The sequence below is a fragment of the Xiphias gladius genome, chromosome 18 (assembly GCF_016859285.1).
Source record: "Xiphias gladius isolate SHS-SW01 ecotype Sanya breed wild chromosome 18, ASM1685928v1, whole genome shotgun sequence".
Lineage (NCBI taxonomy): Eukaryota > Metazoa > Chordata > Actinopteri > Istiophoriformes > Xiphiidae > Xiphias > Xiphias gladius.
This window is the reverse complement of record NC_053417.1, coordinates 20,491,404-20,509,577: the sequence shown is the minus strand read 5'-3', so window position 1 is coordinate 20,509,577 and position 18,174 is coordinate 20,491,404. Positions and strand designations below refer to the sequence as shown.

General features: G+C 39.1%; 1 protein-coding gene across 3 annotated transcripts in view; it reads left to right on the top strand.

Moving 5' to 3' along the window:
• The window catches only part of LOC120803805 (cadherin-4-like), a 317,870-nt gene that overhangs the window by 264,224 nt on the left and 35,472 nt on the right, over positions 1-18,174 (top strand). For all 3 annotated transcript variants that reach the window (XM_040152731.1, XM_040152730.1, XM_040152732.1), the window contains 2 exons: positions 10,732-10,887; positions 16,099-16,243. In XM_040152731.1, coding sequence (XP_040008665.1) covers positions 10,732-10,887; positions 16,099-16,243 — 301 coding nt within the window. The remainder of the gene's footprint in view (positions 1-10,731; positions 10,888-16,098; positions 16,244-18,174) is intronic.

Sequence of the window (18,174 nt, the reverse complement as noted above, 5' to 3'; positions counted from 1 at the left end):
TTTTGTGCCGCTGTCACCCTCTCTCTCTCTGCTTCTCTCCCTCCTACAAGTCTCCGACACTCTTTACTCTAATTACCCAGATTGGGTTTCCTGGGGATAAAAGGGACGAGGGAGGAAAAGGGAATAACAGGGGGTCCTTGATATTGTCCTTGTCAAAGCCTAGGGGAGAGACTGGAGAAGTCATTCATGCATCCATCACACTCCCGATTTCACAATTTAATCAAATCAATCCCCTAATAAAAGAGAGTGGCAGAGGGGGGGGGGGTTATAGTGAGATGGCAGCCCTCTCACTTTAACCCTGCTAAGCCAAAGCTAAGGGGTGCGACCGCTCTTTGTCAGCCACTACAATGGCTGCCTTATTTTTATTCTCCCTGCCTAGAAGAAGAGAGTGCGGAGGGCGAGTCATTCCATTGTTACCTCTAGGGAGAATAGCAACTCTAATTTGCTGTAAGCCTGCACTATTATAGACCAGACTCTATTCACACTGCAATAATTGGAAAAGTCATTCACTGCTTAACTTTCATTACTCCATGTCATTTTCACTAATGTGGAGGAAGCTCTTTTAATAATCTCACCTGCATCAACTTTAGCTATCATTCAAATGACACAAAAGCACATAGATCACACTATCTCTCCATTTTATTCTGTCACGCACTAACATAGGCCGCTAAACCGGATTAATCCGAAAACGCATCTTTTTGCCCCTCTGTCCTCTCTGTCCGTTCAGTAAATCTGAAAATGGCATCCTTGCATTTTAGCGCAGACGGGTAAAACTGAGCTTTTCAAAAGCAGTCACATAAGCGCGTCGATACAGTGGCCGGCAGCACAGTTAAAAAGACAACTTTCTGTCGCCTCAATCTATTTCCGTGGTCATTCATTTAGAATTTCACTGTAGTCAGTCACACAATACTGTACAGGTTTGGTAGTAAGCTGTATTTATTTTTAGTTTGTTCATTTTTTCCCCGCAGTTATTAAATAGTAATTTGATTGTGCAACATTTATGAGCCACAATAAAAGTTCATTATTTATGTTAGTTGATTTGTCAGAAAAAAATGTTCCTGAAAACAACTAAGTCAGGAGAGTGGCTATATTGAAACACAACAGAGCCGACCGAGGAGAGCAGCAGAGAGCCCAACTAAGGTGTGACCAGCTGAGGCTTAGCAGAGCAACCAGGCCGGGAGAGATAGGAGTGCATCATTTTGTTGTTTGCAAACCAAAAGAGGATGAAGAGGAGGAGATTTAGTCCTCTCCAATTGCTTTGACATGAATAATGACCTAACAAGACTAAGAGTTTACAGCCACGTGAGCGGCCCTGAGGCTACTTAGGCACAGTGGTGCTTTGAGCTAATTGCTGGCATCTGAATGCTAACATGCTCACAGTGACAATGCTAATATGCTGATGTTTAGCAGGTATAATGTTTACCATGTTCACCACCGTAGTGTAGCGTGTTACCCTGCTAACACTTGCCTAACACAAGGTAGAGATGAGGCAGATGGGAATGTCATTGATTTTGTAGGTATTTGGTCATAAAGGACAAATTAACATTTTTACCTGATGGTGGCACTAGATGAAGTTATTACAATTCGTCCTAAGGGGGACAAGAATGTCTATAGAAAATTTCATTCCAATCCATCACAGTCGTTGAGACATTTTACTTTGTGGGGGATGCTCATCATTCTCACATGCATACAGCGTTTTCAGATTTAGTTGGCTTAACATGGACATAGTCAAAGGCTCTCATAAACACAGAGCCACAGGTACATCTGTTCATGCAGACTGTGCAGTCCTCGCCAGCTAATGAATACAAGATGTTATACAGTTTGTGTTTTATGTTTAACTTAGTAAGTGCATTTTTGAAACACTTAACTTCAGACTGCGATACTCAACATCAATCCCGCCCTACCTTTTGAAGAGATACAATGCACAACATCAAAGCCCGAGCAAAAGTCTGTGTTTTAAAAAGGCCACAGGTCTTAATGCAGACTCTTTGCTGACTCACAGCGAAACACACAACGTTTCTTTTTATCCTCGTGCGTGGAGCAGAATACATTTGGCAGATGGACTGTGTATGTGATATGCAATGCCACCTAAAAACCTTTCTCTTGTAGAGGCTTTTTCTCTTCAGAGTTAACTAGTTTGATTGTGACCTGTTAGCTAACACCTGTATTTCTTGTCTGCCCGTTGTGCTTTATTGTACTGCTGAAGGAACATACTGTATTTCTCTGTTCGTTCCAGTCGGCATTTGTGTTTGGAGTAGCTATCCCTGTTTGTAGGGCTTTAAAACTGTAAAACGCCTGGCTTTCTGCTCTTTAGGGGCTTGCTCTGACTTTGCCATCTGCAAGTGACAGACTGTCTCTGCTGTCCTGCTGCTCACTGAGTCAATGTCATCCTCTGAAACACTAGTGCGCTACAGCGCACCAAACTGGCAGACTCATGACAGGCCTGTGTGTTTGCGTGTGTGCTTGTATGTTTCTTTTTGTGATTGTGCGCAACATGCTTAAGCCAAATAGTGATACTTTTTACTTTGAACATTTTCTGGAAGTACCAACTAAAAGCAGCTGATTTCAGTTTTGCTCCATTTAAAGATAGTGTTTTTTGTTTGTTTTTGTTTTTTTGCTGCGGTTACCATTTTGTTCTCTGGTTTTTGTACAATATTCATGCATAAATTTATATGAGTTCTGAATACATGTGGCTATACTGTATATCTCTTGCAGTGTGTTATTTGGTTAAGTTTAGTTTTTTCTTATTTTTTAAAACAATTCAAGTAAAAATGACTTTTAAGTCATCTAAAAATTCTATGTGTCCTCTACTTTCAAACAGAACTTGTCAGAGGTAGCCTACCAATCATTTCAAGCTGTCTGGAAGATATGCACAAAGCTGCATGAGGATTCAAGTTGAAAGGGCACCTTCTTTTTATTGTGCTTAAAAACGAAGGTTTTGTTCAAGTGAAAGCAAAGTGATTTAAAGGAACTGTATTCAACGGTATTTTTAAAGACAGAAGAAAAGACGTTTTAATGTGGTTTAGGTTTCCACCATTCTCTGGCATGAACAGTAACATGTGGCCTGTTTTTTTCGATGCTGAAACCACTGTCAGCCACATCTGAGCCATTTCTGATATATTTTCTGTCGTATGTCATGTGTTTCTGGAAAATGGAATATGTAAAAACAAAACCGAGGTAGTCACGAGCATTAAGGCTGTTCTGTGTTAACAAATCAGTGAATGGTTTCAAATTGAATCCGATGCAGATAGAATGTCAGAAACTAATCCAGTACAGGTGGCCTTTGTTTTTGTTTTACTGAATGTGACTATTATGTAGTCTGAATCTGCTCTGACTGACCTGGCTCAGTATAGGAGAAAGTTTAGCTGAGTTCCTGACTCCAAATATCAACACTTTTTTTTTGTGTGTGACCACTGTGTTGAATAATGTGAACAGATTTTCCCCACCCTCCAACACAGCATTAGCTGCACTTCTTTTCAACAAAGGCATGTAATTAGTTGTGTTTTGTACTTGTGTCTATGGGGCTCATGTTTTGGATTTAGCTTTTATTTGTAATATTTCTTGAGAAAATTTAGCTAAGGTGAGACTAGCTGACTTGAAAAAAACCATCCTCTGACTTTAAACTTCCTGAATACAAAGCAGTCTATTTTTTTCTATTTTAATGAATTCATTCATGAATTCACAAAGCTAAAATTTCAGTTTTTCTTGCAAAAACCAATCAAATTGGTTTTTTCTTCATATCCTGATCATATGGGCTTCAATCTCAATCACAGTGCCCCAAGAACATTATAGCAATGAATATGATAATTGCTGTTCTCTGTACATGCTAAACAGCATGTTATATTCAAACATACTTGTACTTCAAAAGGTTGCAAGTATGGGAAAGGTCAATCATGTTCCGTACAGTATTTATAATATTCTTTTATAATTGTAATATTAATAAAATAATAATTATTATAATTTATAATAATCTTTTAGGTGGACTGTTGAGCGGGGAAGTTAATCTGTTAATGTTGAATTGCTTGAATTGCGATGCATATAAAAATTTGGAAAGCACCCAATATATAAAGTTTAAAGTACATTTCTCATGCACTGACTTTAAGAGACTGTCCTGTACAAAACGACCCCAAAGGTCATCTGTGCAAGCAGCCTATTACGACCCATAGTTACGTTTTATTGTTAGGTGACCTCTCCATTATGATGGGAGCAGAGGAGGAAGTCAGGTGAGGTAGCGTAAAGAGTTTAGGAGGAGGTTGGGGTGGATGGATGAGTCGACAAAACACAGGGCTTTGTTTGAAACCAATTGTCATCATTGTTTCTTTTAACCGTGACCATTCCAAAACCTTAAATGTATATTTATCATTGTAACCATGATGACAAAGGTTCTCAAACCTTAACAAAGCACTCATTATAATCCAAACCACAGTCTTTTCCTAAACCTAACCAAGTAGTTTTTGTACCTAAACCTTACCAGACCGTGACCATTCCGTAAGCTTAACACAGTGTTTATTATTGTAACCCTAACAACGGGAGCCTGGTACGCCACTGCCGGTACACTCCACGTGTTTATTAGTGTAACCATGACAACAAAGGTTGGGTAAGCCTGCCGCCATAGGGGCACTGTTTCAAGAGACACTCTCATGGGTCATATCAGGGGGTAGGGACACATAATCAATATGGTGGTTCAGGTTACACAACTTGTTGGATTTTAATGACACAGAGCTAATTGTTTCATGACAACTGTTTTGTCAATGACATATTTTGAACATGATTGATGGATGATGGATGGATAGATGGATGGTTGGGTGGAAAGTTTTTAATAAAAGGGGTCACTCATTGCGTAAGATGATTAATTTGACTGGTACACATTCAAATCCTTGTCCATGATTAGTACAACAATCACTCCACACCATCTCCTAATTTGGTTTGTGGAACCAACATGCTATTTCCTTCTCTGATTCTGTAAAACCAGTACCAGGGCTGGTTTTAAACTATTATCTTCATCTTTTCGTCTTCTTTTTCCGATATCATTTTCACAGCGACTCCACCCTCTAGTGAGGAGGATAGACCTGCAAATGTATACGGGCAGAGACATCATGTGAACACAGAGAATTCTATTTCAAGTTGTGTATACTGGAGCTCTAAGCATCTCCATATTCCTTCCCTTTGTTTACGTATAATGCCTTCTTTTTTAATCTTCTATGGTGAGGGTTGTGTGGGTGGAGGAAAAGCTTGACTGCTGAGGCAAACATATGCAATGGTAATATGCTCAGGAACACTCTGGTATCACACAAAACTGAGAGGCCCACCATTGCCTGAGTTTGAACTTGAAATAACTCACAAATAGAGCCAGCCGAGACCAGTCAGGCTAACTCAAGTAGAGCTACCTAAAACTACGTTAGGGGCTAAGTGGGAAGAGATGAGGACATTTTCAGATTTAAAAGAAGTTGGTTTTTATTTACCACAAAAGAGAGAAAAGAAAAAGTGAATATCAACTAAATTGGGCCTTAAAAGAGGTCAACATAATAGAACTGATTGCAAAGTACAGCAAACTGAAGTGCAAGCGAACCGAACAACTGACCTAGACAAACTGACCTCACTAAATGACAAAAAGGGTTATCATATACACTGCCTGGCCAAACACAAGGGGTACAACACAATAACTAACATAACAACAACTTAAGACTAGACAGTTTGCGATTCAATAGCCATGCAAAACAACATCAAAATAACTTGCGAAATTAACTTAAGGACCCCACAAACAAATTACCCCCATCCCCCCGCTACTGTGGAAGCTGTTTGGCACAGTCCTGGAACCAGGTGTGGGAGATTAAAATTAATATTTGCATGTTAAAGGGCAGACATTCCCAGGACTAGCAGAGCAGCAAAATAACGAAAAATTATATTAATGCAGCTTAGAGCTATATTTAATAGAAATTAGAGCCAAATGCTAAACTTTATCTTTTCATTCAGTATTTGGCTATACAAACTTGCAATCACTGTGCCATCTATAAATGTCATCTCACTTATACCTTTTGCATTCATGCAGCCCCATATCAGCATACCCCCACCTCCAAGTTTCCCGTTCGGCACTACGCAGTCACTGTGATAGTCCTGGCCAGATCCACGCTAACCAGCAGTCATCAGACCTCTTTTCATGTTCTTTGTTTAATCTTGCAGTTTTGTGCTTTTTGGTGAGCAATGGTTTTCTTCTTGAATGCTGTCCATAGAGGTTGACGTCATGCGATGTCCTTCAGACTATCTGATCAGTCACTGACAAATTTCCACAGATAATCCTTGTCCCAAATCAGAAACACCTACAAGTCGTTTTTTCAGTTCAAGGTTGCATAAACAGCGTTATTTTTCAAGGACGGCCACTGTGCCTTCCTTTTTCGGTAGCATGGCTCTATCTCTAACTGCTGCAACTTTTTATTGGCTTATGTTCAGTAGCCTACTGATGGGTCCAATGGGTCTCTCCCATCTTTATGAAGTGTCTCTATCCAGTTTCATAATTGGTTCAGGCAATTCCTTACCATGTGGAGCCATGTTGCATTAGACAAAACCCAGTTCAAAACTGTTCACAAGTTATTTTATAATCTTGGCCATGCAAGTACCCTTAACTGGAAATCAAAGGTATACTCATTTTTTTTGCAGTGGTCACAGGTGTACACACTTTTGTTGCTTTGAGGATGCACTTTGGGGCCCATATCTTCATTGTAATCTATCTAACATGTTTGTTTTAATTATACATAAGATCAAATACCCCACACTTTAAATTAAAAATAATACAATTTTTGTAAGATGACACAGTTTTGAATCATTTAACATTTTAGTGACTTTGCACAGGGGTGTACTTGGGGTGTTTTGTTGTCTACTGTACTGTATGTAAGAGTGTTTTCTAGTTTGTTTTTTTTAAATCCATGTATGTTTAATGGGGTGGATAGAAAGAAGCACCTACTTCAACAGATTTGACACATTTAAACCTACTACTACTTACATTTTTGTATATATCTCACATCAATGTTACCCTGTCGGAATGCAGTCTAGATCACCTAATCAAAACTAAATTTAGATTCATTTCAATTGAATATATCTCATCATATTATTAACATATGTAGTAGTGTATTTCTACAACATGCAGTGCAGGCACATATCTAGGTAGAAGTAGTTGGATACTTTTTAAAGTGTTAGTTAACATGTCTTTTTTAAGGGAAAATTAACTCCTCTGTACACCAGTGACTGTGGTGGTAGAACAACGCTTCTGTGTTATTCATTCCCCTCTCTTCATCTCCTATTCTCTGTTTTCCCCAGAGACCCGGTGGCATGATAATTTCTCATTTGATTCAGTTTTGCCTGGCAGAAGGGAGCTAAGCTCACTGATAAGATCTCCTTAAGAAGCAGACAAGTTGTCAGTAATGAAGGGAATTGCTTTGATCCGTCGACAAATAGGTCATTTAGAGAGTGTCTGGTTTCTGATGCCGAATGATACAGTCATGACTTTCTCTCTCTCTCTGCCTCGCTCTCTCACTCTTCCTATCAATCTCTTGGCTGAGTGCTTCTCATCCACTCTCTTTTCCCTACAGACTCACATACACACACATTATCAAGACAGGAGAGAAAAAATGCGAGGGAAACGAAAGGAAATAGACAAAGAAAGAAAAATCTGAAAAACAGTTTTTGATTATTATTGGCACTCTTGAAAATGAATTCCTTTATTTTTTATTACCCAGTGGAGACATTTTGTGTGTGTGTGTGTGTGTGTGTGTGTGTGTGTGTGTGTGTGTGTGTGTGTGTGTGTGTGTGTCTGTGTGTGTGTGTCTGTGTGTGTGTGTTATTGTGTGTCCCTTGTGAGGTGCACGATAGCGGTGAAACAAGAGAGAGAGAGTTTCCCTCTTTTCATTAAAAGTAATAAAAAGTACTGATATAGTTATGAGAACCACTTCGTGTTTGTCTTATGCTGGGATTCTTTTTTATACATTCGCTCCCTTTCTGATGCTAAAATAGCAAAATGACAGTGAGAGCTGCTCACTATTGAAATTACATCTGGCCTGTCTCAGTATTCTGTGATAAAAGGAGGGGACTGATAACATGCAACAACAGCTAGCTGATTCATTTCCTTAGCAGCCGTTATTGAATTGCTTAACGCATAACCATGTATATATACACATATATATATGCATTAATCATGAGCCAGACATCATGGCAGTAGCAGTTTGTCATCATTTCACTCGTGGTCAACTCTGAACTCTCCACACAAGCTTACTGTGAGAATTGGAGGTGAATCAGTGTTGAAGTATAATCCTTGCTTGAAATCATTTATTTGCATAAACAAAAATCTTTTGTTGCCGAAGAAAGCACAGTTTTGCACAGTTGAATGCACATATGTGTGCGAATGCAGCCATATTTTGTATGAACAGATACAAAGGATTCTTGCTCCGTCCCTCAACAGTTTTAAAAACGTCTACGTGAGCGTTGTGGGAGGGAGAGCTAATTGGCTAGAATGACTGTGGAAACATGCAGCTGAATCTCTTTTCCCCCCCAAGCAGGACGACTTGGAAACGGGTAGGAAATCAGGGGGGCGGGGAAAACCCAAATGGAATTATGGAGAGCTATCACTTCCTAACTGGTGAGGATTTATACACCACTGCCAAGGCCAACGGATTGAAGTAATTTCATTTTTCATGCATGGCTTCTGTCCCCACGGAGACCTGAAGCGAAGAAAGAGAGAGAGGGAGTGATGAGAGAGTACAGCAGAGGGGAGAGATGAGAGGAAAGGGGAGGAGTGGAGATGAGAGAGAAGGAGATGGAAAGGAGAAAGGAGGGCTGAGGAAGGGAAAGACGAGGAGAGGGGAAGAGAACAGGGGGATGAATGAGAGGGGGAGACAGTTTGGCAGGCGGATGTGTGGTAATTGCTTGTATTTTCTAATGCGACAGGAGAGGTAGATGGAGTCAGCGTGCTGTAGTCTAGTTACTTTGCCTATACAGAAGGGTAATGGCGGTGCATTGAGAGTTTAACTGAGCTCCTAGCTGGATATTTGTTAGTTTGTTGGTGTTTAACTGGTAGAGTTTCTTTGAAGTAATAGCAGTTGATGCCTGCAGCTCGTTAATTATCACAGCTGTCAGCAGTAATTCACTGAGATATGTACAGAGCATTCTGAGGTTTTCTTCCCGCTATTCCCCAAAGAAAACACATACAGACATGAACAAATAGCAGTAGGGGGCTGTTGTGACAGCTACTCTCGCATTCTTACAGCTAAGTTGTCTATAACTGATTGCTTTTGTTTGATTAGAAAGACACACCTCGACCGTATCTTTCTGAAAGAGAGTTGACGATAATATTGATGCTAATGAAGAGCAAAAGGAAGAAAATAGTGATAATAGCGGTGTCGGTGATGGTGACAGGCTTTTATTCCACCAGTAGGAAGAGTCAGGATGACACCTGTCTAACAGTGCATGTCCTTCCCTTGTCCTTGTTAGTTGCTCCAGCTATTTTCTCAGCAGGGCAGAATGCCTGGTGTGTCAAAAGTGTAGCTAAGTTGGTTCCTCGAGTGGTGAAAGATGGAGTCTTACATTCTTACTCTTCTGGTGCATTAGAAGAAAAAGGTTGGCCATTCGTGTGTGTGTTTGCGTGCGTGTGTGTGCGTGCGTGTTTGTGTGTGTATATGATTGTATGATTGAGTCATTTTGATACACCAGCTGATGTTCACAGGTTGTCATGTCGTTAATGGGCAGAGATAGTATGCTCGGAGGTTTGGACTCTATTTGGGCACTAAATTGAAAAACTCCTCCAGATGAGTCCCAATTACATAGCACTTATGTCCAAATCACAGGCCAAGCAGTGCACTTAATACACCTATTAGCTGTCTATCTGGCAAGGAAAGCTTAACCAAAACACAGGACTATTTCTCAGAAAACTTTCTGCTTTCCATCTCCCACAGTTACTAAATGATTCTTTTCTCATGTGTACCCTGGATTTGAGACAATTTCTTCTGGCCCATTTTTTCCTCTTCAAATGCGTTTCTTGTTATGTTACCTGTTGTTGCTTCTCTGATTACACTATAATTGCGACCTCATATTTTCACTTACCTATCTAATTGTCATTTTTCTTTACAACCTGTCTGTACTCCCAGCATGGCCACAGCATTCATCACTACCTGACTATCAAAGCTGGCATAACAGTAAATATATGTTGATTTCATTTCTCCCTCTCTGAAATATTGACTTTAACTTTCTCTTTTGAAGCAGTCAAATTCTACCAAACAGAATACACCACAGCACTAATGGAATCCTTCAGTATGTGGAAGCTAGAAACATGGTGTTTGTGTGTGTGTGTGTGTGTGTGTGTGTGTGTGTGTGTGTGTGTGTGTGTGTGTGTGTGTGTGTGTGTGTGTGTGTAAGAGTGGGTGCCCTGGCTGCATGTGTTTGTGTGCCTGTGCATGTTTCTAATGAATATGTAATATCATGTTTCTTAGATTGTGTAAGAATAAAATTACTAAACTCTAGGGATGTATATCACAAACCAGTCCTTGAATAATAAACACCTCACAGTGCATATTGCACCAATAGGTGTAGGTTGGCCATGGGATCTGTTGTTTGAGTTAAGCTTCTTGGGTTGTAACAGAAAACTAATAAGATAGAAAGGTGCGTTGCTCAGTTATTAACAACACATTATGAGACTTTAATAATCACTTGATTAATTGAGTGTTCCTCTCTGTGTTTGTTATGATGCAGATTCGTTCAGACCAGGACCAGGACATCTCGATCCGATATAGCATCACTGGGGTGGGAGCGGATCAGCCACCAAATGAGGTCTTCAATATTGATCCTGTGCTTGGAAAGATGTTCGTTACCAAACCTCTTGATCGAGAACATCGCTCTTCTTACCATGTGAGTCTCTCTCTCTCTCTCTCTCTCTCTCTCTCTCTCTCTCTCTCTCTCTCTCTCTCTGTCTGGCTCTGTCTCCCTCTCCCTCATACATACATACATGCACACACAACAACTATGACCTTTTGAGATGAAACCCAAAATCATTATTATACAGCCATTTAACCCCCTTGACACACAAGTCTCTTTACCACCTCAAGAGAAAGGGGTTTAAATGCTTGCTCAGGTATAAACCGAAAATTCCAAGTGAATAATGCATACATTTACCTTGACTCAGAGTCAATTAACAGGGTTGAGATTATGTATAATAATATGTAACAGAACTAAAAAGTACTTTACTTCGAATACTCAAAGCCTTAACTTAAGAAACTAAGTTAAATTGCCTAACTCAAAACTTTACTGAAGTTTGTTGCCTTGAAATTTTGAAGTTTCTCAGCTTTTTCATTTTTACATTGTAGCTATTAAATTGCTATATAAATAATTAAACAGGAAAAATGGCTTAGTGGAAAAATAAAACCTTGATTAGTGGCAAGATGTGAACACATCTTGGAATATACTCTTATTCGCTTTCTTTCTGAGAGTGAGATGTGAAGGTTGATATCAATGTCATGTCTGCACGATAAATATTAATCTGTAGCCAGCCGCTGGTTAGTTTAGCCTAGAACAAAGACTGGACACAGGGGGAACAGCTAGCATGGCTAAGTCCAATATTTCTGCCTAACAGCAACTTAAAATTGTTATAATTATCACACTAGATTTTGTTTGTTTAGTCAATACACAAACATAAATGTTAAAACAACAAGTTGTGAGTCTTGTTGTCACAATGAGGTTGTCAGGCAGCTAACAAAAACTGCTTTGACAGAGGAAGTCAGGGCCCCTGGCCAAGATTTAAAAATAAAAAAAAACCTCAGCTTTTTTTTAACCTTTGGACAGAGCCAGGCTGGCAGTTTCCCCCTACTTCCAGTCTTTATGCTTAGCTACATTAATCATCTCTAGGCCTAGCTTTATATTTAGTATATAGATATAAGAGTGGTATCAATTTTCTCATCTAATTCTCAGAAAGAAACCACATAATTCCCAAAATGTTGAAATATTGCTTTAACTGTTTCCGTTAATGTGCCCTTGAGCAAGTTGGACCTCCAGACACCTTAGCAGCCTGCTCTACTAGACTGCCTGTTTCCAAAGAAGAAGAGGAGAAGTTTTAGTGGGTGTGGAATCCAAAGTGAAAGGAAGAACCAGATGAGACAGGGTAAAGATGTATGTGTAAATAGATGAAGGAAGATATTGCAGTTCAATTAAAGGCCTCTCACACTAGATCCTGGTAGGGACAGGGTATCAATTAGACTGTATTATATATTGTATAGCACCGTTATCCAGGAAAACTACAACACACACACACACACAAAGTTAGAATTTGACTTTGTGCTCTTTTTGTTTGTTTACTTCATATTTCATGCAAGGACAGAACAAAGTTACGGTCTGGTTCTTTGTAGAATGAGCACTCTGAAATTCAAAACTAGCCGTGCAACAAGATGCATTCTTATGAGGAAAAAAACCTTGGAGCGTCTATTCTGCTGTTATCTCTATCAGGATGCTTCTTCTTTGCCAAATGCAGAGCACTGGCTGGTACGGTCTGTTTTCTCCCCCTGCCTTTCAAGATAATAACTTTAATGTGAACCCAGAATTACATTTTGCCTTCTTTAAACATGGCAGTAATCTCTGACTCCTGCTGTTATTGAATTAGGGTGTGGATGCATGCGGGATGGAGGGATGAGGGTTGGGTAGAGATAAGGGGCCTGGTTCCTAGCCTGTTACGGCACAGCAGGATGCGATATGCAATGGCGGCACGTGGATATTGGGTGCAGGACAGATCAGACAATGCAGTGGAAAAAGTGAAGTCAAATTAACCTCAGGGAGACCTGAAGACACAATTTCAGTGCATGTGCAGAGTGGAAGCAGATGGAGGAGAGAATGGGCAGCAGTGGAGAGGATCTTCACCTCTCTGAGGGGAAGAAGCCAACGGAGAATGCTTCTTATTCTTTTTCCTGCCGCTACAAGCCTAGAGGCTATTTCACTTATCTGGCTCTCATGTTCATGCAGTTGCCAGGTAGCACGTTTCCCATAAGTCATGCTCAAATGGAAGCAGTACCATTCCCTCAATTCTCCATACGTGATGAAAAAAAAAAATCTCCTGTTACAATCTGTTCCTAGAATGTTTTCATTTTTCTCCCAGCCCCTTCCAGTTTTGTCACTTTACCTTCCCTCTTCCTTTGGCCTTCCTCTATATGGATATCCCTAGCATCAAATAAGTCGAAGGGAGAGCCCGAGCGTTATACCGGTCAGCCAATAAAATCATCCGACATTGACCAATTACAGACATAGCGTATCGGAGTATACGTTGTCCGATATGCGGCGATATGACTTTTTTTTTTTTTACAGAACATAATGCAGAAAAAGATGCTTGGGGTAATTTTAAATGGTGTCATCAAATAGTTTGTCCAGCAGAGCACGCTCCAACTCCAGTGTTGACAGTACTCTCAGCACTGTCTGAAGCACATGTAGCAGAGTACGCTCCACAGCTGAGCAACCGGTGGTTCTGAGTCAATCGGTGTCTTCACGGTAAGTAGCTAACTAGTTTGCTCGAAAGTTAATAAACAACGACCCAAACATTGTCCCTTTTCACTCTAACATATACTCATATACTGTATGTACTGTATATATATACTGTATGTATGTATATAAAGAATATCGGCCAGTATATCAATATCGGAATTTTTTATTCACTAAAATCGGTATCAGCGACGCCCCCAAACATCCAGTATCGGTCGGGCTCTGGTTGGAGGGTCCTTTGCCTGAAACTGATTGCTGACATTTTAACTGAATAAATATTTATCAGTCTACGTTGTTAGGAGCAGGATGTAGGATTTTTTTTTCCTTTGTATAACCTAAACATATCCCCGGTGCTTCTACCAACAGGAATATCACTGAATAAGTCATGTTCAGGGATATAAACATTCCCTGGTAAGGTGAAGTGAATCAAAACAGGTTTAAAGAAGATCCAAGGTGTTCATTTTGAGATGCCACTTTAGTCTGTTTTTGACCTTCAAGTATGGAGCGAAAAAACAAACCACAAACATTTATTTAAACTCAACATTTCCCTGATAATTCAGTTATTTTCTCTGCTCTCATTTTCATTCATTCTGTTTCTTTTTTTTTTTCCTCCAGACTTCAGAAAAGACAAAGCAGTCAGGGCACATTTTACAGCACATATCGATTCCAGTAATAATTTTGTGTCCAAACTTTGTGAGAAATCCTAGTTAGTGATTCCACTGGTCTGAGCACAGCTGAGTTGAATTTGAGATGGGCTGACTGTGTTTGTGGAGTCAGAGGGAAGTGAAGAGATTTCAGGTCTCTCTTTCAAACAAAATCAGACAGAGTGTTGGCCTGGAATTCAACAAAGTGATCCTGAAACAGACACCTTGCCTTTGCAGCAGAGCCAGCTTCCAATAAAATAAGACGTTTCTGGTTGTGGTTTCTGCTGAGATAAAAACTTATGGGGATTAAGTGTAAGAGAGATAAGAAGTCTGGAGAAAGTGTATGATCACAAAGGAAATTTCTCTGCAAGAAAAATATCCTGAATTTTACTTCTGACCCTACTTAATATTGTTGTTTAGGTTTAGGCTTTTTGAAACTTTTCTTCTGCATAATTCAATAATGCAAACATTATCAGTCAGTGTGTTCATGAGCACAGTTAAAGCCAAATTCAGAAAAAAGTGCATAGGTATTTTTCTGTTTGGCGTTTGAGGTGCTTTGAAAGTATTCACCTTGAAGGATAAAAACACTTGCTCTCAGTGTTTTGGTGTTTTATTTATGTTGTTTCTCCCTTTATTTAGTCCACTACTGTGAGTGGAGACAGTTGGGAATATACTGAAAGGAGAAGGGCTTATATCTCACAAAGAATTGATTTTCAAACACGCTAACAAATATTAGAGAAATTTGCAGTTAATATTACGGCAAGAACAGCAATATTAAAAATACAACTTAGTCATTTAAGCCTGTAATTAATGTAGACAATAGGTTCAGGGTGAAGGTTTGGTTTCAGAAGCGGGGGGCTTACAATAAAGTCTGGGGTTCTTCAACCAGACAAAAGGATGAATGCTATTTCTTTAATATATATATTTATATAAACCTAGTTAATATACATATACTTAAACTGGCTTTTTTGCCTTCAGACGTCTAACAAAAGACTTATAAATGTGGTATAAAATGTCTTTATTATTAAAGCACTAACTCTGAAAGTCCCATTATATTTAGCCTCACTGATAGAGACCTCACATAAGACAATTTTGCAAAGTCATAAAACTGAACTAGACTAAACTAAATTGAAATATTATCTTAGTCACTGAAATCCGTATCTGTCTCAGAAACATTGTCCTTTGCTTAACTTTTAACAGATGTTTACAGCAACTCTAGTAGCCTTAAAATAATACAATTACCCGCCTTTCAACGGTAATTCAAACTTTCCAAAAACATACACGGGAGGGTGGAAATTGATTTCTCTATTTTCTGAAGAGCCTCTTATCAGGTTCCCTCTGCAGGGTCCACCAATCAGAAGTTTAGGGCAGGCTGCATGTCACCTGACCCAGTGCTTAAAACTTTCGCTCCTTTCGCACTGACACTGCTCTGAATCATATTTCTGTGAGCTCACTGTAATACCTGAGGAAAACTCAAATGAGTATATCAACATTTTTATTAGCTTACCTCTTCTCTCAACTGAATTTTGGCACGAGGACAGTTAGAGGACATGGTTTAGTGACATTTTAGTGAGAAAATCAATCAATCTGATTGTGAATTCTGAATCTGAATTATGATATTTGGAGGTGGGGGACAAAAATGCGATTTTGAAAAGTGAAGGGTCCTGCACCATCCGTCCCCAGTGGAAACTACACTATTGATGTGTTAGATAAATGTAAAATGTAGAAAATTCAGACCTATTTTGTAAGATAGATAGACCTTTGTTCCTTCTGTCATATAAGAAATCTTTTTCATTCATCAAACACCAAATGTTTATTGAAATAATTTTCTCCCTGAAACCAATACAAGCCCTCATCACACAGTCATCATAAATTATTCATCAGATCTTTACTTTATGCTCCCACGATAATAATTATGGCTATAATCTAACCTAATTTCTTGTGTTTTTGTGTCTCCTAGTTGCGTGCCCATGCCGTGGACATGAATGGGAACCAGGTTGAGAATCCCATCGATCTGTACATCTTTGTCATTGACATGAATGATAACAGACCCGAGTTCAAAAACCAAGTCTACAATGGCTCTGTGGATGAAGGCTCTAAACCAGGTATTGAAACATGAATGGATAGAAGGATAGACAAAACACAAAGTATAGTGTGAAGCAGGAGCGACTAACGTATTAGTTGCTCCTGCGTCACACTATATGTATATATATATATATATATATGTATATGTATGTTTATGTGTATGTATATGTTTATGTATATGTATGTATATGTTTATGTATATATTATATATTATATATATACATAAATTACATAAATTATATATTTATGTATATATATATATATATACATACATATACACATATACACATACATATATATGTGTATGTGTGTATATATATTTATATATATATATGTATGTGTGTATTTGTGTATATGTATACATATATATGTATGTGTATATGTATGTATCCATATATATATATGTATACATATATATGTATATGTATGTATATGTATATATGTGTGTGTGTATATATATGTATATGTATGTATATGTATATATGTGTGTGTGTGTATATATATATATATATATATGTATGTATATGTATATATGTGTGTGTGTGTGTGTGTGTGTGTGTGTGTGTGTGTGTGTGTGTGTATATATATATATATATACAGTTGCAATCAGAAATATTCAACCCCCCAAAGATTTTAAGGATTTATCAATTAGATAAAGATTCTGCTCAACACAGAAAATGCACGATGTAATATTTGTGTGTAACAGTGTATTTTGTTAAGATAGCCATGTCACAATTATTCAACCCCTATATAATATTGTTGTTTTCAAAGCTGTCTGACAGTTTTTATGGCCTAAAGTGGAGTTCAAACATAATTAAGCCTTTGGGAACTCTACAATAATCCTTCATTTGCTCCAGCTGTGATGCATATATATAAACCCCACCCTTGAAGGTATTCAAGGTGAGTTGCAATCACGGGAAAGACAAAGGAGCTTCCACAAAAGCTGAGAGAGGAGATTATTTCATCACACCTGAAGGGCCTTGGGTATAAGAAGATTTCCAAAATATTTAATATTCCAAGAGACACCATTGGGAGCATTATAAGGAAGTTTAAAACAGCTGAAAACCTACCTGGCCGTGGAAGAAAACCCAACATTTCACCAAGGGCCCTTAGCAACTTAGTCAGAACAAATAAGAGAAACCCCCGTGTGACAGCAAGACACCTAAAGGGTGACCTGATGAAGGCTGGTACAAGTGCTTCAGTGGCAACTATAAGACGTGCACTGAATAAACAAGGACTTCATGGCCGAACTCCAAGACGCACTCCACTCTGGACCACAAGGAACATCAGAAGTCGACTAGAATATGCAAGGAGGAATTTGGATAGGACTACAGAGTTTTGGGAGACATTTCTATGGACTGATGAAACCAAACTGGAACTGTTTGGACATATGGACCAGCAGTATGTCTGGCGTGCGAAAGGCCAGGCTTATGACCAGAAGAATGCCATCCCCACAGTCAAGCATGGAGATGGGGCATTGATGCTGTGGGACTATTTTTCTGTGGCAGGAACTGGCAATCTTGATCATGCACCTGTCATCATGGATTCCCAGAAATACCAGGCAATTTTAAAGAGGAACGTGATGCCTTCTGTTGACAATTTAAACCTTGGTGATCATCTGACTTTCCAGCAAGACAATGATCCCAAGCACATCTCCAAGTCAACCAATGCTTGGTTGAGAAAAAGATCCTGGAATGTCCTGGAGTGGCCTTCTCAGTCACCAGATTTATATCCGATTGAAAATCTTTGGTGAGATTTAAAGAAGGCAGTTGCAGCACGGAAGCCATCAAAAATCACTGAGCTAGAGGCTTTTGCACGTGAAGAATGGGCAAAGATTCCGATCGAGAGGTGTCAGCACTTACCAAAAACGTTTGTTAGAAGTTGTAAAAGCTAAAGGATGCGCCTCAAAGTACTGAAGCTGGGGGTTGAATAATACTGCACAAGCACATAC